A 26,017-nucleotide genomic window follows, 5' to 3' on the forward strand; every position below is an offset into this window, starting at 1 on the left:
AACATTATCTATGATTTTTTATTTTAATTTTATTAATTTATTCAGATTACAACTCAATTGTTATCCCATCACTTGTATCCTCCCATTCCTCCCTCCCTCCCACTTTCACCCTGTTCCCTCCCCTAGGTCTAAGGCCGAGGGGGACCTCCTCCCCACTATATGGTCATAGGCTATCAAGTCTCATCTTGGCAGCCTGCTTATTCTTTCTCTGAGTGCCATCAGGCCTCCCCACCAAGGGAGGTGGTCAGATATGGGCACCAGAGTGCATGTCTGAGTCAGTCTCCGCTCTCCACATAACTATGTGTATTCTAAAAATTTTACCACAGAAAAGTAAACAAGATAGACTGGACACTGCTCAATATTTGGAGTAACAAGGCTCATGATGCCGGGCGTGGTGGCGCACGCCTTTAATCCCAGCACTCGGGAGGCAGAGGCGGGCGGATCGCTGTGAGTTCAAGGCCAGTCTGGTCTACAAAGTGAGTCTAGGATAGCCAAGGTTACACAGAGAGACCCTGTCTCAAAAAACAAACAAACAAACAGACAGACAGACAGACAGACAGACAAACGGCTCATGAAAGAACAAAATGTAGTATGTATATGACGCTTATGGGCAAATTCGGGTTAGCCTAAGTCCTGGCCAGGTGAGGGAAGTGCGGGCTAGAAGTCACTCTCTGTCCAAACTTACTACAGCATACATCAACTCCAGATCTGACAAATTCACATTTGACCCTTCCAAGTATTAGCTTGATATCTTAAGCAAGTGATGTGACTGAAGCTCAACTGTTGTTTCTTTTGTTGTTTTGTGTGAGCCCAGGTCTTAGCATGTTGCCCTGACTGGTCTGGAACTCACAATCTTCCCACATCAGTTTCCCAGCAGCTAGGATTACATGTGTGCACTGATACTGGCTACTTTCCTTATCTCTGAAACAGAGATGACAGAAGCCTTCTTAACAGGATTGTTATAAAAGTGGTATTTGCTAAGGTACCTAGACTACAGGGTTCAACAGACATGATAATGGTAAAATGATGACAATGACATAAAACCTTTTATTATATCTAAAAAAATTATTACATCTAAAAAACAGTAACTAAGTTTGAAGTGAACACAAATTAATGTATAAGGCAATAGTTCTCAAAATGACTTCTATTGGCTTCTAACACAGCTCTGTAAGTATCAGTGTATATAGGAATAAAAGTCATTACTTAAATTAAAAAAGTGATTTAAAAAGTGTGGGAATATGCATCAGCTATCACTCATCAGTCTCTGTCATCACTCATCAATCTCATTAGATCAACCCTGCCTACTAACATTATAAAAGTTTTTTTAACCTAGTATTCCCATGTTATATGGCCACAGTACTATTGTATATAAATCATATCCTAGGTCCAGGTTTTCAATTTTCGTCATGCAATAAAATTTAGAGATAGCAAGTTGATCCCACATGAGCCGTTCCTGTTTAATTTTATTGACAGTTATCAAAAAATAGATTTTAACACCAACCAAAGACTATGCATGGTGTGGACCCAGACCTTCTGCTCAGATGTAGCAGATAGGCAGAACAGTCTCCTTGAAGTAGGGACTGCTTCTGATATGGACTCTGGCCCTCACATGTCGATCACCTGCCCCTGGAGGGGTGGCCTTGTCAGAAGAAGAGGATGCAAGCAGTCCAGATGAGACTTGATCGGCTGAGGTCAGATGTTAGGGAGAAGGGCTCCCTTTTCTGAGGACTAGGGGAGAGAGGGAAGGTAGGATTGGAAGGCAACAAGGGAGGGGGTACAATTGGGATGTAAGATGAACAAATTAAAAATAAAAAACAGATTTTAAGATGTAGTTATTATTGTCAATATTATTTAACTTTGCTCTCCAGTACTTTAGTTAAAAAATGAGTTGGTATAAAAGATGAAAATTTCAGGTCACTTGTAAAAATGCTTCATACATATAAAGCCTGTAGTTTCTGAACATTTGAGCTGGCTAATTTCTGTCATCCTTACACAAAAGTAGGCATGTTTGGAAAGACAGACGTTCAACTGACAAACTGCTTAGATCTGACTGGCCTGTGGGCATGTCAGGTAGGCATTTTCTTTAATACTGATTGATGTGGGAGGGCACAGACCACTGTGGGAAGTGCCACAGCTAGGCAGGTGGTCCCAGGCTATAAAAAAAAAAAGCAAGCTGAAAAAGCCACAAAGACCATGCCAGTGAGTAGCTTTCTTCCACGGCTCCTACCCTACCTTCTCTCATTGATGGACTGTGGTTGGCACATGTAAGCTAAATAAATCATTTTCTCTCCAAATCAGTTCTGTTCATCTCAGCAATAGAAAGCAAATCAGCACAGAATGGTACCAGGAACTTGGTATTACTGTTACAGACCTGACCATGTTACTGGAATTTACGGCTGAAAAGCCATTGAGTGCTTAGAGCTAACAGGCTGCTCTGTGGCAGTCTGGAAGAGTGCTGAGGGAAATGAAGACAATGGAGGCCTGGCAGGCACAGGGACGCTTGAGAGCTGCTCAAAGATTTTATCAGAATGATCCTGTGATATTTCTAAATTAAGAATCTGTAGTTTCTGGTTACTGAGGTTGAAGAATCAGCAGTGATTCCAAGAAGACCAGCCTCACTGGAGTGAAATGACTGATGTAAGAGGACAATCGACCAGTTAGCTGAGACTGAAAATCAGCTGTGAGACCAGCAACACTGAGGTGCAATTTCCTGGCAACTATTTCCTCAGGATGAACACAATGAAGCTGTGGTCCTGGCAAAGGCTGCATTTCAAGCTGGCACAAAATTTCAGGATTCAAGAGGTCATGGAGAGAAGCTGAGACCTAGCACCTCGTAGCAGGATTGGAATCCCTGAAGAGGCCAAGAAGAAGCCACCAGTTGAATGTGTAGCCTCCACTGCAGTGGAGACCCCAGAATATTGAGAGATGCCAATACCATGGGATAACTACCAAGGGCAGCTGTATGGGTGGAGTGGAGCTGGCTTGAGCCTATAAGATAAGATGTGTGTTTTACAGATGGCAGAGCTAAGACGCTGAGCTGCCCAAGCCCTTTGGTGCTCAGAAGATCATAAGTGAGTCCTGGACATTGGACACTGAGCTATTTACACCACTAGACTTGGGGTTTTGCTTTGCTTTGACTGTAACTGTTCAATGGTTCTTTCCTCTTGAAATAAGGAAGTATATATCTTGTTTTTGGTTTTAAAAGAGTACACAGTGAAGAGACTTTGGGCTTTTAGGAACTTGGGCTTTTAAATTGCAAGAATTTTTAAACGACTGTGGAACTACTGTGATATTAATATTAACATGATTATCTTGAGAACAAATAAGAAAAAAAAGGTTATGGTTTAGTAGTGATTTTAATAGTATTTGTGTATCATGTTGGCAAAGAGTCAATTGTGCTGGTATTTTTTATTAATGTGACATTAAACCTAGACACATCTGAGAGGAATCTAAATTGAGGAAATGCTTCCATCGTACTGGCCTGTGGGCATGTCTGGGGCATTTTCTTGATTAATGACTGATGTGAAGGGCCCAACTATGCAGTCTGTCCCACTGCAGTATGCTCCTCAGAACTGCAGCAGTCCTTTCAAACTTCAATGTTTGCTCCAGGAAGAAAAGGGGGCATCATGAATCGCAGGAAGTAAACAAAATGACACATGTTAGGGAGAAGAGGAACTTAAAAGATTTTCAGGGACCCTACCCAGTGATAAAAGGGAGTAAACAATTATTGGAGGTAGACGGGAGACATTGGCCAACTAACCTGCCTAAAAAAAGAAATTCAGACTGTCAAGCTGTCAGCTGCACAGAGAAGGTCAAGCTTGTAGTTTGGGGGAGTCGCTACCATACTGGCATAGGCTTTTTGGTGCTGCAGCTGCTTTAACATTATCTTTGCTCCTTGTTAAACTGACCTTTCACTTACAGCCCTTTTAGTAACCCCAAGGGAAAAAACTCTCTGGCTCACCAATTTGGACACTGGTGGAACCATTACTTTGGTCTGTCCTGTTTCCTTAGACATGTGTTGCATCTACCCAGAAAACATCTGTGATACAACAGCCACCCCTGGGCTATTTTTTTTTTAAAAGGCAATCTGAGCCAACAAGTCATGAAGGGCAAACCAGGAAGCAGCTTTTCTCCAGGGTTCCTGCCCCGACTTCCCTTAATAACAAACTGGGACTTGGATGTGCAAGCCAAATAAATCCGTTTCTCCCCAAGACACTTTCAGTCGTGGTATTTATCACAGCAATAGAAAACAAACTAGGACAATAATTAAACCAATGTTTTTGTTTTATGTGACTAAAAATGACTAATCTTAGTCTTGAATTCAACCTGCCATCACTTATACTCTCTTAAGTCTGGCCCTTCCTTACACATTTTTGTCAGGGTATACCTAAACCAAAGCAAAACATACTGTGTTAGTTTTACTTACCTAATATTTTCACAGCACAGTGAGGGCTTTCTAAAACAATTCCTTCTTCTGTGTCAAATATAGGGTTATCTATTCCAGTCTTTGGAGGAATTTGAGCTAGTTTCTTAAGTCTCATGGAAGAATTTAGGTCAAGTTCTTGCTTTTTCCCCTCTTCCTCACGCCTACGTCTCATATCCTCCTGCTGCTGTCGAATACGCTCCAACTGTGCACTTCTCCGCACTGGCGTCATTCTGGTGCCCAGATCCCCCGGGCAGTCAACAGCCATCTCTCGGTGCTTCTGGTGTTCCTCTGGTGATGCAAGATCAAGATTTTTTATTCCGCTGTCTGATTCCTCTGTTACATGCCCATTCATATATGATGTTGTCATGGTTATCTATAAAAACCTGTACCACTTTTTATATATCAAATTTTCCTATAAAGCCAATTCTCTTGATTCTGTAGTACAAAATCCATGTTACTTCAAAGAAAGAAAAGTAACTTCTCATATCACATAATAACGCTATGAGAATGTATCCACGAGGGAAATCTAAGGGGGAAAGATGGGGGGAAAAGTGTAAGAATTATAATATAAAAACAAGCTTTACACAGCCCATTTCTAATATCTATACAATAGAATACTTAATATAGTTGGTAATGTAGAATAAGACCACTTCCTACATTTTATAGACAGTGTTGAGAGCAGGAAGTACTTTTTAAAAAGTTGCCTCTCAAGTATATGAAGCACACTACTCAATTTTACACCTAAGAAAATAGATACACTGAAAAGTTCAGCAAAATGAGAAAGTAAAATGGTTGGCTATTAATTTCGTAGAGAATAGGTACTTTGTGGATAAAAAGATATTTCAACAGTCACTCCATAAACATCTCAACTTTATGCTTAATGAATACACACAGTGTTAGTTAACTGTGTGCACGACTGATTATAATTGGTGCACAGCACAAGCCATGTTGATGACTAACGTAAAATACAAAAGACAGTTTTTGGTAAAACTAACTTTTAGTGGGTTTTGTAATGAAGATGATGCCTAAAGAACAACCAAGTTTATCAGCAAAGCTATCTAAAGACAAATATACACAAGTTAGAAAAGTACTACGTAAAATATCAGTCTTTGTAAGTGGTGATATTTATAAAGAAAATTATGATGAACTTTATAAGGATTCATTTAGAGAAAATGGTAGTTTCTGTACCATTAAAACAAAGAAACAAACAAAACACCCAAAGAGCTGAGTGTGGTGGTACACGCCTTTAATCCTAGTGCTTGGGGAGGCAAAGGCAGGTAGATTCTTTGTGAGTTCAAGGCCAGCCTGGTCTACATAGCAAGTCCACGACAGCCAAAGTTACACAGAGAAACCCTGTCTGAAAAAACCAAAAACCAAACCAAAACAAAAGACATATAACAATAGGAGTATACAGACCAAAAAAAAAAAAAAAAAAAAAAAAAAAAAAGATTTTCATTTCGGCTCTACCATATTTCCTAGCTTGTTGTTTAAAGATAATCAGTTTCTCTCTGAACCTGATTAACTTGGGAAATTTACTCACAGAAATTTTCCTAAGTTTAAAAAAATAATAATATATACACGTTATAAGATAAGTAAATATATGTATTGTTAGTATTAATGTGACTCTATCATAAGAGTTCTCCAACATAAATTAAACTAAAAAAATATTTTATTCAATGGCACTAGCTTTTCATCAAGCCACTTAGGCATAAATCCACAGGCTGTTTATGTGTGCAAACCCACACATTAAAGTTAATTAGCTTCTTCTGCCCAGGCTTTAAAAATATTTACAATAATGAACTTACTACCTCCTTCAGTTGAGCATCGCTTCAGTGAATGTGCTTAGAGTATAATGCTGACTAGGTAAAACCCAGGTTTTTAGAAGCATTCCTAATCTTCTAGTCAATCTTCTTTTAAATGTCATTGCAGTGAAACAGGAGAAAAGATAAGCTACTGAATACCACAAACACCTATAGAGGCTCTACACGCACTAAGGTCCACAATCAGAAAAATAGATAGAAATTGTACCAATGACTAAAATTGTATTTTTACAAGAATGACAGATTATCCTCTACCCAAACTTTATGCTTCTTTATTTATAGCCATGTGACTTACATATAAGCATCTACTTTAGCAACAGATTGCCTTCTTTTCCATTAAAAGTGAGAGCTATCAAATTTAAATTAAGCAATCCTTATGCTTCCTATGTTAATGTGTATTCACTATACTAAATCATGAGAGAAAAGTATAAATCATTATGTCTGGGTCATAATTCTCAAATCATCTTCATCATCTTACCTGTCTATGTAGATCTAGTCTTTTATTCTCAGAAGATTTCTGCAACTAGTATTAATCCACTCAACATTCTATTTTAGCTATCTCTCCTAAGTGTTCAGTTTAGTGAGAAAAAGAAAAAAATAAAGTAATTATTTTTTTTCTGGTTCTCCTCATTAGATTCCAAATGTATTAGAAAACAGGCTATGTCTTATTTTTACATCTCTAGGACTTAGAATAATACATGTGATAGAAAAAAAAATGTTCAAGAAATATCCATTCAACTAAATTTAAAGTAGCATAAGTTTGGAGAGGATGCAGACAATTAAAACAGAATGATAAGAAACAAGGAAAACATAAGGGTAAAGCTCTTCGTGCTGCACTTTGAAGTCCAACTCTCCATACAGAAGGGGTCTGTGGCGGATCAATGGTAATCACATGACCAACTGACACAGGCGGAGGAATATAAACCGCAATACCAAAAAACAACCACTTGTATCCAAACTAGGAAACAAAACAGACTATAGCAAATAGTTTCTTATGTAACCTTAACTTTTAGGTAGAGGAGATGGGAAAGGCAGGACTCACACGCACGAGCATGTGCACAGCCTAACTAGAGTGTAACCCCACCCCACCCCCACCCCATTCATCTAGCCTTCTCTTTTCTAGCCATAAACACCCTTTGACCAGCAGCTGGAAAGTCTCATTAAACCATCAGCATTCCTCTGACATTTTAAGAGGCTGGACTATGTTTCCATAGAAACAGCTTTGTCAGCTAATACAGGACTCAGGCCAAGAATAATGAAAAAGAACTTACATTATGCAAATTGGGAAACCTTGTCTTCTATCCTTGTTTTTTTTCTTCTTTCTTTGTTTTTTCCCCCCCAATATTCAGGTTAGCTTTCTTATTCTGCAAAACAGAAAAAGAAAATAATTAACTAAGCATAAAAGTATGCAACAAACCAAGTGTAAAAGTATGCAGTGTTTTGCAGAAAAGTGACAAGAAAAGGCTAATTCAACATAAGATTCTTTTTTGCAGATATTTAGTATTTTCTGAAGTTATAAATGCATACTATCATCCCAGTCACTAACAGAATCAATTAAAATCAATGTTGTTATATATTAGCGTTACTGAAAATGTTAAGTGGTGGGGCTAGAGAGAGGGCTCAGCAGTTAAGAGGACTGGCTGTTCTCCCAAAGGCCCGGGTTCAATTCCCCGCACCCACATGGCAGCTCATAACTGCCTGTTAGCTCTAGTTCTAGGGGATCCAACATCTTCACACAGACATATGTGCAGGCAAAACACCAACGCACAAATCTCACTACTCCCCCCCTCCCCCGGTATTAAACCTAAAACATATACATATCATACACATGCACACACCCTTTCTCCCTGCCCCCCAAAAACCCACAGAAGGATCTAACCATTATCCCAAACTAAATACAAGTCAAAATTGAGTTACATAAAAAAATAACAGAAATTATTATTCAGCAAAAAGGGCACACTTTTAAGCAAAAATCAGTTTTCAAGAGCCAACTGAAACAATTCTTTTGTTTCCTTGCTTTGAGACAGGGTTGCGTGTAGCCTAGGCTGGCCTAAAATCCATATGTAACTGAGGCCCACTTTAACTCCTGAGCTTCCTGCTCCCTGTTCCTAAATGTGTGGACTACAGGCACACTACCCTGGCTGGGGAACTAGTTCATAAATTATACAAGTAAAGAAATGTCTGCTGTTTTGATATTTTCTATTTTTATTATTTGTAATTATGTGTTTCTCTGTCTCTGTCTCTGTCTGTCTCTGTCTGTCTCTGTCTGTCTCTGTCTCTGTCTCTGTCTCTGTCTCTCTCTCTCTCTCTCTCTGTGTGTGTGTGTGTGTGTGTGTTTTAATGTGTTTGTGCCAGTTTCTGTGGAGGCCAGAGGCATCAGATCCATGAATCTGGAGTTACAGACAGTTGTGAGCCATCTGATATGAGTTAAGTTTTTCATGCTCTCAACCACTGAACCAATTCTCCAGCCCAGGAAGCCTTGGTAAAGAAATACTCTTTAAAAGTTTGAAGTTATTTGAATTCAATAGAATTAGCTCAATAGCACACTAGTAACTTAAAAGGTTAAGTCCAAACGGCCTGGGCTTGCTTTTAAGTAGAACACACTGGCAAGTCTTGTAAGGTCATTTTTAAAGTTCTACATAGTTTAGGTTTCAGATAGGATGACATTTACTTATCATCCACATAACTGCATTCCAAAGAAGTTATTGCTATTTGTACATCATTAAAACTATGTTAAGACACACAATGATGGATTAAGTTTATAAGGAGTAGAAGCAAAATTCCATTAAAAAATACTTAGCTGGGCACCATGGTACACATCTGTAACTCTAGCACTTGGACGATGAGGGGGAAGATCAAAAGCTCATGACTGTGAGATTTACGGCAAAGAGGATCCTGTGAGTCAGGCCAGCCTGGGCTATGAGTTCCCAGTGAGCCTCAGCCACAAACAGAGATATGCTCACAAAAAACCCAAAAAGCTCAAAGTAAAAATCCAACATAGATCTCAGGGAGGACTAAGGGTAGCACATATCTTAAAGCCATAGAAATCTTCTGCCTTTGTGGAGAGAAAGTAGTAAGATTCTTGACACTCAGTTGGATATCAGTAAGATGATGGCATTATTTAGAAGAACTATCTCTTCTGAGATAAACGTTGAAGGACTTGGCAGTTTTTAGATTCCTGGATGAAATTATATATTATATCTGAACTCATAAACTTAGCTTTACAAGTACCTTACACTCCTTCATGATTCTAGGCCATACAATTGTCTTGACATAAAAATAACACAGACAAAAATCACTAGGAAGAAAATAATGTTCATTTATAATTCACAAAGAGCAACCGAAAATGGCTAGAGATTTAAACATCAAGACCAGAAACTCAAATTCACCAGTACTAAACATGGGGCAGGTGAAGGGAATTATACACTTAGTCACAATAATCTGAGGGATTGGCCCAAAAGCACAGGCAACAAAAACAAGCACTATCAAACTAAAAAGGTTGGTACAGCAAAATGAAACAACTGACAGTTTGCCCCCTCTGATGGAGAGACAACATGTGCACACCATACATCAAGAAAAATGAGTATTTAAAATGTGTAAGGAGCCTAACTCTACACTAGAGAACTAAAAACAAAACAAAATAAAAATAAAAACAAAACACAAAACAAAACCCCAAACTCCACAATTAAGGGACTAGTGAGCTGGCGGAGTGGGTAGAGTGCCTGCTCTGTAAGCATGAGGAACGGGTTCGAATCCTCAGCATCCACGTAAGGGCCAGACACTGCTTTGTACATCTGTATTCCAGCCGGGTGAGTGGGGGTAGTGTGCGGAGAAGGGGCTCAGTGGCCATCCAGTCTAGTTCAAAGGATGAGCTCCAGGCTCAGTCAGAGACCCTACCTCCAAAAGGGGTGGGGGGAGTAACAGAAGAAGACAACTGCCATCAGGCTCTGGTCTCCACATCAGCCCCCACATACAGGCAAACAAGCAGACACATGCACCACACACACAATATGTTCAGTTAAAAAGACATGAACAGAGAAAACAAAACCCATATACAATACCATTCAGCTTTTAAAAAGAAACTTTTTGCCATTTTTATAAATGTGGTATCAAAAATATTATGCTAAGTGACATAAGCTGTGCACAAAAACAAACAACACGAGTCCTCACTTAGATGTAAATTAATAAAAAGAGACATTTAAGAAGAATGGCAGTTGGAAGACAGGAGGAGTGGAATGGCAACGTCTAAGCACTCAGACTCTCAGACAGGAAGAACAGGAGAGGAATACTTTTTCTGAGGTATACTAAATAATACGGTGAATACAGTGAACAATAAAGTATGCTAAGATAATAAAACCTTTAACTTAGTGATAATGGATGATCCCGATCATTCACACAAAAAGGGGAGAGGGAAATGTTAAGTATTTGAGGTGATATTATTTAGCTTCATTATTTCCATTCTGTGTTCAATAATCACAATGGTTACTTTGTGCCTCCAAAGTATATGCAACTATAAATTTAATAATTTAAAGCAAACGGTAGTAAGTGTTTGAAAAATTCATTGTGAGGGAACTGTGTTATCAGAGAACTGAAAGAACATATGGCAGATAAGCAGCAAACGGCACAGTCCAGCTTCTCAGCAACTTGGAATGGGAAGAAGACGGCGATGCTGTGAGGCAGGCGACAGAAGGAAGGAATGCTCTGTATAGACTTCAAAGGGGCCTGAGATGCAGGCCTTCAGCAGAGCTCTGGTGTTAACTCAGCCCTGGGAATGAATAAATCAAGTTAATCTGTTCAGAGTATATTTACAGCCAAGGGAACTTGAGTTCAGTGCTATTTAGTACTTGCCAGCAAGAAAAACTCAAAGTCATTCCAAGCACTCTGATGCTAACCACTCCTGACCCAATGGTGGGCCACACACACAGACAAAGGGGAAAACATGCCAGCTTTTGCCATTTCCAGGGAGTTCATAGTCAAAGAAACACTGAAAGGGTAGCTGGAAGAAGTAGGCACTCCTGCTTGCCTGGCAGAGACAATACACTTTTTGTTAAAGCCTGCCTCTCCTTCCCCTTTAGTTTTGCTGGTAGGAAGATGGGTTCATATTTTCACTAAATGTGTATCTATACATATACATACACATACATGTTCATTATCCTGGGTTTTATTGTTACTTTTTCTCTTAGTAAAATTCTTTTATCCATCTCTTCTTCCTTTTCACATGTATTATATATACACGTACACACATATATGTATATTATATATACACATTTTTACTATTCTGGGTTTGTCACTTTTTCTCATCATCTCTTAATTTTTTTATTCATTCCACCTTTCACTCTCCCTGCCGCCCTTCTGAAATTACAACCTTCTTTCTCCTGCCTTCTCCCTTTTCACATTTTGAGTATTCAACCTTTCTTTTACTTTTCATTTCCCATTTTCTTCTGTTAATTGCTTTTCTTTGCATCTTTAAAGTTTTCGGTTTTTATTATGACCACACAATCCCTGCTGGTGCTGGAGGTGTAGGTGCTCTGGTTGGTTCTTAGCTTTACTTTGCTTATTTGTTGCTAATTCTACTACTAGTGTTCTGGTGATGGCTCAAGCACACCACTTTGCATAAACTGTATGAATGCTCTGTTGCTAAACTATACTCACAGCTCAGCTGAGAAATAGCAACAAGCTGCTCTATACACAATCGATGCTTGCTCAAATACTTTTTTTTTTTTTTTAAACTCAAGAGTAACAGAAATAAAACCTCAAACTAGGGCTGGAGGAGATGGCTCAGTGGGTCAGAAGGAGCACTTGCTGCATAAGCATAAGGACCTGAATTCAGATCTCAGCCCCAACGTAAACGCTAGGTATGGCTCCACGTGCTTGCAACCCCAGTGATGGGGAACAGGGGAGGGTCACTGAAGTTTCCTGGACAGCTAGCTGGAAACAAACAAATAAACAAAAATCAACCAAGCTCCAGGTTTAGTGAAAAACTCAGCTCAAAAGAATACAGGCAGAGTGTGATGGAGCAGGACACCTGATGGCCTCCTGCAGCCTCCACACACATGCGCACTGCACACTAATACAGCAGGACACCTGATGGCCTCCAGCCTCCACACACATGCGCACTGCACACTAATACAGCAGGACACCTGATGGCCTCCAGCCTCCACACACATGCGCACTGGACACTAATACAGCAGGACACCTGATGGCCTCCTCCAGCCTCCACACACATGCGCACTGCACACTAATACAGCAGGACACCTGATGGCCTCCAGCCTCCACACACATGCGCACTGCACACTAATACAGCAGGACACCTGATGGCCTCCTCCAGCCTCCACACACATGCGCACTGGACACTAATACAGCAGGACACCTGATGGCCTCCAGCCTCCACACACATGCGCACTGCACACTAATACAGCAGGACACCTGATGGCCTCCAGCCTCCACACACATGCGCACTGGACACTAATACAGCAGGACACCTGATGGCCTCCAGCCTCCACACACATGCGCACTGGACACTAATACAGCAGGACACCTGATGGCCTCCAGCCTCCACACACATGCGCACTGCACACTAATACAGCAGGACACCTGATGGCCTCCAGCCTCCACACACATGCGCACTGCACACTAATACAGCAGGACACCTGATGGCCTCCAGCCTCCACACACATGCGCACTGCACACTAATACAGCAGGACACCTGATGGCCTCCAGCCTCCACACACATGCGCACTGCACACTAATACAGCAGGACACCTGATGGCCTCCAGCCTCCACACACATGCGCACTGGACACTAATACAGCAGGACACCTGATGGCCTCCAGCCTCCACACACATGCGCACTGCACACTAATACAGCAGGACACCTGATGTCCTCCAGCCTTTACACACATGCGCACTGCACACTAATACAGCAGGACACCTGATGTCTTCCAGCCTTTACACACATGCGCACTGGACACTGGTACACACACAAAGCACAATGAATGCATGGTAGTGACTAGGGTCCAAGCAGGCACAGTCCAGGATGCCAGAAGATATTAACGTTTTTTTAATTGTACATAAGTAGTTTTCTACTTTTATATGAACATATGATTTTATTATGTGGTAAAAAAAAAACTACAATATTTTCCTGCCATCATTCTTCAGTGTAAGTATCAAGTTAGAACATCCCTGGATTGTATCGTGTAGGTACTGGGGCTAGAGAGAAGGCTGTGCAGTTACAAGTACTGGCTGCTCCTGCAGAGGATCCAGGTTCTATCCCCAGTACCCACACGCAGCTCACAACTCTGGTCCCAGGGGAACAGAGCCCCTCTTTTGAATGCATGCATGTAGAATACAGAAACACATGCAGGCAAAACACCCACAACACATAAAATAAAAATAAAGCTTAAAATAAAAATTTAAAAATACAACTTGCTGTTTGAATTGCTAACTTAAGCTTCCTAAGAAATCACCTACCAGGAGCTAGAGAGGTAGCTCAGTGGCTAAGAGCAGGAACTGGCCTTGAAGAGGGCTGAGTTCAGCTAATAGCATCGGTATCAGGCAGCTCACAAGCACCCATAACTCCAGATCCAACGGATGTGATGCCCTCTTCTGGCATTCACAGGTACCAGCACACATCACACACAAATAAAATAATAATAAAACAAACAATCTAATTCATTTTGGTTTGAGATTAGTATACAATTTCCAATTTGTAAAATGGCTCTAAATATACTTCTACCACTCTGTACTCTGAGTTTATGTAAAAGTGGCGTTTTCAGTATTAATGACTATAAAGCCAAAATACTGCATGCATGTGGTGCATATCACATACATGCTGATACTCATACATAAACAATTTTAAAATCTAAAAAAAAAGTAAGTAAAAATACTCATCATTTCTAAAAACTGCTAAACATGCTCTATGTCATATAGTATCGAATATTCAACCAAGATCTCATTCTTGGAACTCGTGAGTCAGCAAGTTGCAGGCTACCCTGGTTAAGAATGCTTACTGTTTCTGCTGAGTACATGAGTTGGATTCCCAGCACCCAGTCTGGTGGCTTACAACTGCCCATAACTTGAGCTCCAGGGGATCTGATACCCCTGGCTTCCATAGGCACATACACTCACACGTACATATTCAGACACTGATCATACACAAAAATTAAATCTTTTAAAAAGACTAAATTCCTTACATTAAAAATAAATAATTCACTCAGGAGGCAGGGGCAGGCAGATCGCTGTGAGTTTGAGGCCAACCTGGTCTACAAAGTGAGTCCAGGACAGGCAAGGCTACATAAAGAAACTCTGTCTCAAAAAAACAAAATAAGTAAATAAACAAACAAATCTTTGTCTTTATCAATGGTAAAATTATATATGTACACATATAAAATCAAGATTTTAAAATAAATTTCCATATGATTTATTACCAGTAAATGTTTGATATGTTAATCTATTGTATATACAGACAGGCTGAGGAATAGCAGTAAGAAAACATCAGGGTCTTTGTTTTCTATAGTTAGACTATTATATTCTTACAAGAGCAAAGCCTTTGTAATGTACAGTAAGCGGCATACAATTGTTATAAGCAATAGTCTCAAGTCTGAGCTGAAGTGCTTTAGCTAGTATTTATTAATGTTGTGAAGTATGTTGGCATGCAATGCTGTATGTTCACATCTAAGGACAAGACAGCCCTGCTAGGAACACCTTGTTTATTATTTGCTTTTGAATTAATTGTTGGTCATTGCACATTCTGAGACTACTTACTTTAGCCAAATTTTCATGAACCTTCACATTCATAACTTCAAATAGGGATGCAATCCACAGTATTAAGAAGCTGGCCATTAGATTATTTGAAGTTTTAGCTAGAGCGATAAAGTGAGAGTAAAATAAATAAATAAATAAATAAATAAATAAATAAATAGGGATATAAGTAAAACGAGTTAAGTTAACTGGAGAAAATATGACCCTATGTTTAGAATCCAAAGCAATGTTGGATGCCAGTTCCTCTTAAAATTAAAAAAACAAAACGAAACAAAAAACCAACTGTGTGGGTGTTTTATCTGTACATCTGTGTTATCACCTGCACACAGTGCCCAAAGAAGCCAGAAGAGGGCACCAGATGCCCTGAAGTGGAGTTGCAGGTAATTGTTAGCTGCCACATGGGCAATGAGAATCAAACCCAGGTTCTCTGAAGAGCAGCCAATGCTTCCAAGCACTGGCCATCTCCTCGGCCAAAGGATACCAGTTCTTAGTCAGTGGTTACTATGACTCCTACCACCCACCGTTGTAGGGAAATTTAGAGATATGCAGGCACAGATTTGACTGTAAGAGAGTAGTTGGATTATGGTTGTGCATGTCTTTATTTCCAGTATTTGGAAGCAAAAGCAGATGGGTCTCTGTGAGTTCCAGGTAAGCCTGGTTTATAGAGCAAGTTCCAGGACAGCCAGGGCTACATAGTGAGACTCAGTCTCAACACACACACCACACACACACACACACACACACACACACACACACACACACACACACACACACAGTGCTACTGGCATCTATTCAGGACAATACCTTAAAAGAAAAACTGTCTAATTAAAAATGTCAATAATAATGCCAAAGTTGAGAAACTCAGTTAAACAATGGATTAACCAATATTCTCTAATGTAAACTCAAAATTGACGCAGTCACATATCAAATAATATTCAGTAAGCGGATACATTAAAAAGTGTGTTAAGATAGCCAGGTTTCTTAGCTAAACACTAAGTGCAGTATTTTTACTTGTATATCAGTGCATTTTTACAGAACTGGTTTCCAAATATCTATAAATGCTGAGACTGACTAAAAAGATCCTCACATACCTAATGCATTGTTTTCTAAAATGTTCAAGAAAAGACTGCAAGGATTGCTGAGAAAATGGAAGGCCAAGTATAGAAATTTACTTTCATCTTCTTTACCTCTTAAGCTTTTAGAGGTAAATGTGTGCTGATTTGTTTACAAAACAAGAACAGGGCAAGGTGGCACATGCTTTTAGCCATTGTTTAATGTTTATTTCAGGTGCTCTTTGGTTCAAATATTTTGTTTTTGCATTGCAGGGAATTGAGCCCAGGTCTCACACATGCTGGGCAACTGCTCTACCTTGTTTTTTGAAACAGCTCTGTGCTCTAGTCACTTGGGACATTAATAGTACTTAAATTTGTAGTTTTATTTAAGAATTAACTATATTTAAAGTACATAGTATAATGGTCATCAGAGAAAATATCAATAAATGTTAGCCATGGCCACTAATTACTTTGTTTATGCCTGTTTTTAGCCTTTTCCCTGTTCAGGCCTCCCTTTGCTGTGCTTTGAAGACTGTCTTGTTATGCACACCAGGTTGGTCTTCAAGTTATTTAAAACTCCTGCCCCAGTCTCCCTGGTGTTGAAATTCCAGACATGTGCCACCATGCCTAGCTGGACCAATCACTAAATAATTTATCACTTTTATGTTTGGCCTTTCCATCCAAATTACAAGCGACTGATGGGTGAAGAGGGTATCAGGTCCTTGTGCTTATAATAAGGAATGTTAACATGCAGGGTTGTCTCTTCAGAGGAAGAGATGTATAACGTGCTCACCGCCCAGAAGGCTGGGAGTGGGTGTGGTTAATAGCCTGGTGACCTGTGCTATCTGGAGAGCCAGGCCACACCTGACTCCCCCAGACTCTATGTTTACCCCAGACTCTTCTGTCCTAGATCTTTATATTGAGTTCTGTTTCTCAATCAACAGAACCCATCCTTAAGGGAGATGTTACATGTACTTTATAAAGAGAGCAGAGGTGGGACCTTTGTGTTATCCCGACTTTTAAGTTTATCCCAGTCATTTGCCCTAGAGTTTCATCTTCAGCATTGTTCCTTAGTCAATAAAACCCATCTTTATCAAAGAGGCCATATGTACTCTGAAATTTTTCCTTTTTAAAAAAGATTTATTTATTTTATGTATATGAGTGCTGTATCTGCAAGTATATCTGTATGCTAGAAGAGGTCATCAGATTCTAGTATTGATGGTTGTGAGCTACCATGTGGCTGTGGGGATCTGAATTCAGAACCTCTGGAAGAGCAAACAGTGCTCTTAACAGCTGAGCCATCCTCCAACCCCCTGAAAACATTTCAATGCAATCTTGTCTTAAGCTTTGTTATATATACAGGACTGAGTTCATTTTCATTAGGAAACTTTCCTCAAATCTGTGCTGTGCTTAAATATGTCTAAAATAAGCTGCCTGGGGTCAGACTCCAGAAATTTGAACCAACACCAGCTACTGAGTCATGTTGAATTTCCTTCTTGCATCACGCAGACTTGACACTCTGTTGGCCCTGGTGGTCACAAAGACTATTATTCCTGAAAGTGTGTTTATTTTCTTTAGACCCTAATATACATCCATGGTAAAGCAATTTATTAAGCAATAGTGTTAATTTCTTTGTGCTCTGTATCTACTCTGATAATGATTATTGCCGTGTGGACCTTTTCTTTTTAAAAATCTGTCAGAGGCCTACAGAAATGGCTCAGCAGTTAAGAGCACTTGTTGGTCTTCTGGAAAACCTTGTTTGAGTCCCAGCACCAACATGCTGCTTCCCCACAAGCCGCAACTCCAGTACCAAGGGATTCAATGTCCTCTTCTGACCTCTGTAGGGACCAAGAACACATGTGACAAATGTGCAGGCTATATACTTATATTTAAAATAAAATAAATAAATCTAATTTGAAAAAATTAAATCTGTCACTATTTGTATAACTTTGGCTAGTGACTTGAATTTTCCTAGATCCTCTTTTGTCTTTTATTTAAACAAAATAGAGAAAAGATGCAGGGGGAAAAAAAGGATTGAAGCTGATTAGCTCTTGTTTTATTAGGAGAGTTCTCACTATTTCCCAGACTGACCTGAACTAATACGCTCACGCGATCCCCTTGCCTCTATGTACTCCTATATATACAGTTTCATGTTCATTATAGTATCTAACCTTTATAATCCTTGTATACAGTTCACAGGCAATCCTTACTTTACAGAGCACAAAGCAGGGCAACTCTTTAAATGGCTTGTGTAAGCACTGATGGAGGCACCAATACAGGAAAAGTCAGGCTTTAACACCATGGGCCATGCTTAGGGCCAAAGCTGTCCACACTCTTTCCATTTGATCCTTCCAAAGCCCAAGGTGACACTCAGGCTGAAAATGAGGAAACAAACAGGAAGAGGTTAAATCGCCTCTTATGTCAGGTTTGGTTTTTTTGGGGGGGGGGTATTAATTTTGTAATTATATTTATGTGCAGAAAACTAAGTAGTGTATGTTTAACCCAGTTTAGTGCTGAGTTCTTTAGCCTTCACCTTTTCCAGCTTGGCAATGAGAGCCATAGATTTAGGACCCAGGACACTGCCTTGCTAGTGGTGTCGTATCTCATTGTATCTGTTGCTGTAATTGGTCCAAATAGCTTCCACCAGCTTAGCCATGGCACCCTTGTCTTCTGAGTTAACGTGTGTGAAGGCAACAGTGGTGCAAGTCTTCCTGTGAACCAGCCGCCCCAGCCTGGTCTTTCCCTTAATGGTGCAGTGAGGGACCTCCATCTTTCAACACAAGGCAGGTAGGAAAACCATCAACTCAATGGGATCTACATCATGGTCAATCACCACCAGCTGAGCCTTCTTGTTCTCCACCAAGGTGGTGACTATACTGACCCCTGCTCGAAGGACAAGTGGTCTTTTAGTTGGGTCGTCCCCTTTGCCAGCAGCTTTCTTCTCAGCCCAGTCTAGTAGCCTTTGCTTTTTCTCCTGCTTTGTCTCTGGACTGTACTTGTGGGCAAGCTTAAGCAACTGGGTAGCTGTTTGCCAGTCTAGGGCCGGGGTGAACTCGTTAATGGTAGGAGAGACTTTGAGCCACTTATGGAGGATGGCCTGCAGCCTGACACAGTGGGGCCATTTAATGAAGCTGCCTGCTCAATGCCTAAGTTTTGGGCCTTTTCTCAAAGGATTGACCACCTTTTTGGCCTCCTGTTTCTTTATGATGGTGGGTGCTGGAGCCACCTTCTTCCCCTTGGTCTTCCTTCCTTTGGGCATCTTGCTGGGCTAGGAGAGCTTGGGGAGGGGAGGGGGGATTGAGTCAGAGTCTCTGCATGTATTCCTGGTTGTCCTGGAACTCAGATACAGACCAGGCTGACTTCAAACTCAGAGATCCCCCTATCTGCCTCCTAAGTCCTAGGATTAAAGGGGTACACCACCATGCTCAGCCTTAGGACAGGACTCTAAAAGAGCCTGGAATCATACCAAATTTGTATTAATTCAAAGCAGAACCTCTAATTCTTACAATTTTAAGCATTTAGTCTTATTTGATGCGGAGAGAAAAACTTCTATTCATTATTAAAATTCTTGGAATTTAGTATTTTGACTATTTGTAGAGCAATTTTCATCCAGCAACATGGCTGCTCTGATCACATCCAAAGACGACCTAGGTCTGTGTGATCCAGCTAGAATGCAGACTCAGCCTTAGCACACACCTTTAATCACAAACAATGAAGGTAAAGTTAGTTTGTAGGAGGAAGCACTCATGTTTGAAAGTGATGTCTAATTGAGGGGCAGAAAAAGTGACAAATCTGAGAAAGAACTGACAGAATAGGATATGCCCAACTCTCACAAGAAGAGAGAAGAGAGGAAATTTAAGAGAGCAGCACAGAGAGAAAAGGAGGAGGCAGTTTTACCTGGAGAGTTTTACAGAGACAGGCTGAAGAGAGAACAAACTAGAAAACAGAATGAGCCAGAGAATGAGAAGGAGCCAGACAATTAGAACAGATTGCTAGAGTTAGTTTGAAGCTAATCAGAGCAATTCAGTCAGAAGCTGAAAGAAACCAGTTTGAATCAGTCAGCTTGGAGAGGAGTTTGAACTGGAACAGCTGAATTGAAGCAGCCAGCTAGAGCTCAGAAAGAACTAGAAAGTGTGCACTTATTCAGCAGTAAGCCTCTAGACACAATTACTACAGGTGAATAAAAGACATTTTTACAACTACTTAAAGTTTTCATAAATGTGATCAGAGCTCGTTTTTGTTTTTGTTTGTTTTAGAGATAGGGTTTTTCTGTGTAGCCTTGGCTGTCCTGGATTCGCTTTGTAGACCAGGCCGGTCTCGACCACAAAGATCTGCCTTTCTCTGCCTCCCCAAGTGCTGGGACCACAGGCATATGCGACAGAGTTCTCAGAATTTTCTTAAAAGAACGTTCTGTTTGAGGGGGAGAGGGAGAAAGCGAGGGGGGAGGAATTTTCTTCTTTCTTTCTTTCTTTTTTTTTTTTTGAGAAAAGATCTTGTTATGTAACCCAAACTAACCTGATGCTTGGAATTCTCCTGCCTTGGGGAGATAGTGGGGATAGAGGAAGAAGCAGGGTAGGGGGCGGGGGCATATTTAAAGACAGAATCTTACCAAGCGTACTTGTGCGTCTGGGATGGGATTCTAGGCATGAGCTACTATGCCACTATATTCTTGCTTATTTAATGCTAAAACCTAGCTTTGATCCTAATTACTTCTGGGAGGGGGTGGATGGAGTTACCGATGAGATCATCCTTCACTATATTCTTTACAAATTTGGTTATCCTTCTGTTACAGCAGTGCCATGCACTGTAAAGAACTTGGGGCAGGGAATAATACCCAAGGGCCACAATTATTTTTCTTTTTCCCCCAGTGCTAAGGAGCAGACCCAGAGCCTTGTGCACACTGGGCAAGTGCCGCCAAGTCGCCACACTTCCTTTTTTCTAAACCATATAATTAGGGTCCACATATACTATATATATTTAAGTTTAAAGAAGTATTTTGTTTTAATCAGTGGGAAATTCTCTATCTGTTCACAGCAAAGTTCAAGGCTTCTGGAGATATCTAAGACCTTACATTCAGGGTAGGAATTAGTTAAGAGCCAAACAGTATCAAAAGTATCAAGTGGCTGGTTACTTGAACTGTTCCATTATCAGTTTCAACTTCTACATAATAAAAGACTAAATGTATCCAAAAAGTCTTTTGAAATCTGTACTAGAACAAAGCTTGAAGCTGTCTAAAAATGGATTTTTAAGCATGTAGTTTTAAATGACCCATAACATTGTCTTTCTTGATTGGTATAAAGCTACCAGTCAAGAATATATAGGCCCTAGAGGATAAAACAGTCTAGACAACGAACACAGCAAATGTAAGAACAAGATAAAAACAGTTACTTCTGATACTAAGTTAAAGTGTTGAAATTTTCTTCTGTAAGCACCAAGAGACTACTAATAGCCAAGAAAAGAACAAAATTACTTTTTAGGAAGCTACAGCTATTCTGTGACTATAGCTGAGTAGAGGAAACTGTAAGTAGAGTAGCCAATGAAGACAAATTTTAATACTTCACACATAGGAGAGTAAAGCAGCAGGAAGAATGAGAAGGGTAAATTTAAAGAATGACTATTACCAAGGTTTTGAGATGGGGAGTCAAATATAACTCTAGTGTAATTAGACTGGAGAGAATTATATAGAACTTTAAAATATGTAATTCAAGAGTCAGGCCATTCCCCTTCCCCAATCCCTGAGGAAGGACGATGGGTTAAGTATTGAGAAGATAAATTCTACTTTTAAAACTCTTTTCCCCAAGCTCTTTCCTCCCAGTACCAGCCTGAGAATAAACTTTTTTTAAAAAAATTTAATAAGAAGCCAGTGTAGTGATTTACTTAATATCAGGACTTTGGAGGCAGAGGCAGGTGGATCTCAGTTATTTTGAGGCCAGCCTGGTCTACAGAGCAAGTTCCAGGACAGCCAGAGCTACATAATGAGAGACTCTTTCCACCTGCTCCCTGCCAAAAACAAACAAACAAACAAACAAACAACCAAACCACAATAGAACAACAACAAAAACAAATTTAAAGAGTGTTAACTGAGTACTCAGGGAGACAGAGGCAGGCAGATCGCTGTGAGTTCGAGGCTGGCCTAGTCTACAACGAGAGCCCAGGACAGCCAAAAAAAACAAAAAAACAAAAAAACCACAAAACTTCATGGCAAATAGGACTTGTTATATGATGCGGCCACTATAGGCTATGAGAACTGGCAGAGATCAGCCAAGATTTTTCATCAATAGGCAGATACTTGGGGGCCAGAACCTTTGTGATGAAGGACTCACTGCTGCAAGACATAGACTTTACTACGGATCTTCAAGAGCACTGGAGGGGTCCCCTAGTTCAATGTCATTGTCACTGTGACTGAAGGGCAAAGAAGTGTCCATGATCATAAAAGAAATGTTATAAAATGGCCTCTCGCCTGTAGCCTTCCCCATGCTGAGCTCATGTGTCCTGTGCCCTCAGGAGCAGCAGTGCCTCTGCTCCCCACCCCATTTTTATTTGGATGGACTTTACTTCATACCTTTTATTGATGTCCAAACCACTGAAGGCCAGGGCTCCCCCTGCCCATACACCTTCTGTGTGTTTACTAAAACAAAAACAAAACAAAACCCCCCAAAAGTAGGAGTTTTAGCACACTGTTAATAGTTGGATAAGGCACTATAAAAGACTTATTTCCAAGTAACTTAAACATTCACATCTTACATTTAGATTGCTTAAAATTTTTATTATCATTTGTGTGTGTGTGTGTGTGTGGGAGGGTGCATACCATGCCCATTGGAGGCCAGAAAACAACTCTGTGGAGTTGCTTCTTGCCTTTCCCCTTACATGTGTTGCAGAAACAGCATTCAGATTAGCAGGTTTGTGCAGCAAGTGTCTACCTGCTAAGCCACTTGGCTAGCCCAAAATGTTTTCTAGAGCACGCTGCAAGTACATTTTAGTCTTTTTTCCACAAATTCCATAAAATGCAGGTAAGCTAGACACCTCTTTTTCCAAATATACAGGCATTCAATAGTTAAATCACATAGCTAGAAGTGACAGGGCAGAAAATCCAAACAGGTGAACATTCCCATGGACACACAGTGGTTTCTGGAGGATGCCAACTACCATTCAGACTACATGGTTCCTTGCAGTCACACAATTACACTACTCTGCAGCCTTTAAAATATGGTCAGAGAAAATTAAAACGTTCCTTCAAGTGATTGCTTCATCTGTATTTGTTAATGGATCACCACCTTATTTTATCACTGAATTGCAGTAACATTTATTGCTCAAGGTTCCTAAAAACTGAGCTAAAAGATGCAGTCCTGTAGAGAGTAGAGATGTGACTTCCTCCCCTACTACTCATGAAAAATAAACTAAGCTGCCAATATACCAGTTTCCAAGTGATCTTACATTTAAAACATTACTTTCTATCCTGTTATGTTCCAATTTCAACATACCTTGGTCAAGGTAAGCCACTTGTCTTAATCATATAAACTTTTTAATAATAAACTATTAACTCATAATCTAAAAATATGCTAAAAGTAAAACAGACCAGCTGTCCGATAACTACCTATTCTCCCGTAGTAAAATTTAAGCATCTAGAAAACCATACTTGCAATATCCCTAAATATTATCTAGTTATATCAATTTTACATCCATGACATTTCACACACAGCCCAGTTCCTCTCTTCCCATGCCACTCCAGTGGCTCCTGCATGGGTTTTTCTGAGCTCCCTAACTCAACCTCAGTCTCACTCTTTGTACATTTCTCACAGTGCTGCCAGATTAACTTTTCTCAAAGACTCCCTATTACCATGACAGTGCTCCTTTGGAAATTTTTGTTGCCTCTTTCCTTTTTAAAGCTACTGTTTACAGAGGGTTAACTATGCAACATTTGTTCACTGGGCTCAATGCATGGCATGCACAATCTGTTTAAACCGCACAGCAGTCTCCTTGTTGAATGGTGTACCTTACTTTAGCAAGGTGCATGCAAAATTTGTCTGTGCCTCAAGTCTGCTTGATTTCAGGGCACTTTATTCATTATCCTGTAGGACAGCTTTGAAATTCCTTAGCCTGACACTTTTATGACTTCTTTTGACTTAATCTTAAATACTTTCCCCACTTTATTTTTCTGCCCTCTAGCTTCCAAATCAAACTAATATTTCCCATGTAATCTCTATAATTTTCTACCTCCAAATCACCAACATATCATTTCTTACACCCACACAAAAAATTACTATTTAAATTTCAATCTATTAAGTTTTCCTCTTCCACTAGGTGCCTTTTGAAATCTCCTTAAACTCACCTGCTCTCTCCCACAACCTACTCTGCTAAGGCACTTAATCTACATATGCCTGAGGCATCATATATCTTCTACCTTGAAATTAGAATATTTATTGTCATACTTCAAGCTCTGTCATGGAGTTAATGTCTAATTTATATCTGATGAGCTCATACTATGTGCACTACAATGGTCTGCCTTGGGTACATTATGGGTTCCAGTCTGCTTTCCAGTTTTCATTGTGAACAAGGGTGAGTAAAATGTAGTGAAATCAGAGGAAGAAAAGACTATTCACAGAATTTTTACAAATTTATGTTGCCATAATTGGTTTATTTTACTATTAGATATTATTAATTTCTTACTGTCCCTAATTTATGAACTAAACTTTACCATAAGCATGTTAGTATGTAACAAAAAAACCTCAGTATTTATAGAACTTGATTCTATACTGAGCTTCTTCAGGTATCACTGGAGATACTAGCATATGTTCTATAAAAGTAAGGTAGATACATATACTGTGTTATGTATCAATAAGCAATCTTTTGACTGAGTACCTTTGGCTGAAAGAACTACATATTTGGGTGGGAGACAGTCTTATCCATGTTCTCATTCATAACTTTACAAATATAACTAAACCAATATGGACTGCCAACAAATAGTGAAAAGACCCTGAAACTTTAAGTTCATGTAAGGACAGACTACCATTTATCAAAGTCATGCCTGTGGGGTTCAGTTATAACCATTCTTCTTCCTCCGAATATATATTTTCCTTTGAAGTAATGAACAGTGATGCTCAGTTCCACATGAGTAAAAGTCAGAAGGAGAAACGGTTATTTTTTAATATCCCTCTCCTGAGGACAAGACTACAACTATATATTCTGGGAAGATGATGACAGATATATCAGGTCAAAGTAAAAGAGCCTTGAGGTATAAAAATATTAACAAAGTATAGATATTCCTAAATTGATATGAATTAAGAGTAATATTGACAGACTGTTAAGTATTTATCAAAGTAACTCCATTCCCCACAACCCCTTTTAAAAGGCAGTCTTCTATTTTTACTTACACTGGGCTTAAGTAAAACTAGTATTACAACAAACAGAAACTGTTTATGAAGAGAAATAAAGTGTAGCTAAGGGTATAGCCAATAGTAGCATGAATGACTAGCATATACAGGCCCCAGTTCCCAGCAAAGAAAAGAGTTGTGTATAATTCACAAACAGAGAACACAAACAGGACACTATTTATGACAATGATAAAATTAAAAACAATCAAACCAATTTTTTAAAAGGGAGAAGTGAAAGGATATCAACCCCACACCCACCTGACAAGAGTCTCTGTAACCCTAAGTGTGCTGGAGCATGCTTGTAGGCCAAGCCGGCCTGCAGCTCAGAGAGCCTCCTGTCTCTGCCTCCTGAGCACAGACACCAAAGGTGTATGTTACCACCCCTGGCTATGAACTATTTGTTATTAAAGGGTTAACAATATCAAGGCAGCTGTCTGAGATCATGCAAATTTATGGGTCCCATGTCTATTCCTGTTCTTATCCTTGTCAAAAATCTTATCATTACTGCTAACAGCTCAAGTCCCAGACGGACTTAGTAATGGTTGATTTAATGATCAAATATTTCCTCCTTTTATATCAGTACATACGA

General features: G+C 39.8%; 1 protein-coding gene across 13 annotated transcripts in view; it reads right to left on the reverse strand.

Annotated features, from left to right (window-relative positions):
* PALS1 (protein associated with LIN7 1, MAGUK p55 family member) overlaps positions 1-26,017 on the reverse strand; it is an 87,505-nt gene that overhangs the window by 40,967 nt on the left and 20,521 nt on the right. For 6 of the 13 annotated variants that reach the window (XM_084792860.1, XM_084792868.1, XM_084792866.1 and 3 more), the window contains 2 exons: positions 7,518-7,610; positions 4,427-4,952 (listed from right to left, as the gene is read on the reverse strand). In XM_084792860.1, coding sequence (XP_084648986.1) covers positions 4,427-4,793 — 367 coding nt within the window. In that variant the 5' untranslated portion in view covers positions 4,794-4,952; positions 7,518-7,610. Of the gene's footprint in view, positions 1-4,426; positions 4,953-6,724; positions 6,811-7,517; positions 7,611-26,017 lie in introns of all 13 variants that reach the window. The other 7 variants (XM_084792872.1, XM_084792862.1, XM_084792863.1 and 4 more) reach the window with 3 other exon arrangements.

Source organism: Acomys minous (assembly GCF_964271855.1).
Source record: "Acomys minous genome assembly, chromosome: 8".
In the NCBI taxonomy this organism is placed as follows: Eukaryota; Metazoa; Chordata; class Mammalia; order Rodentia; family Muridae; genus Acomys; species Acomys minous.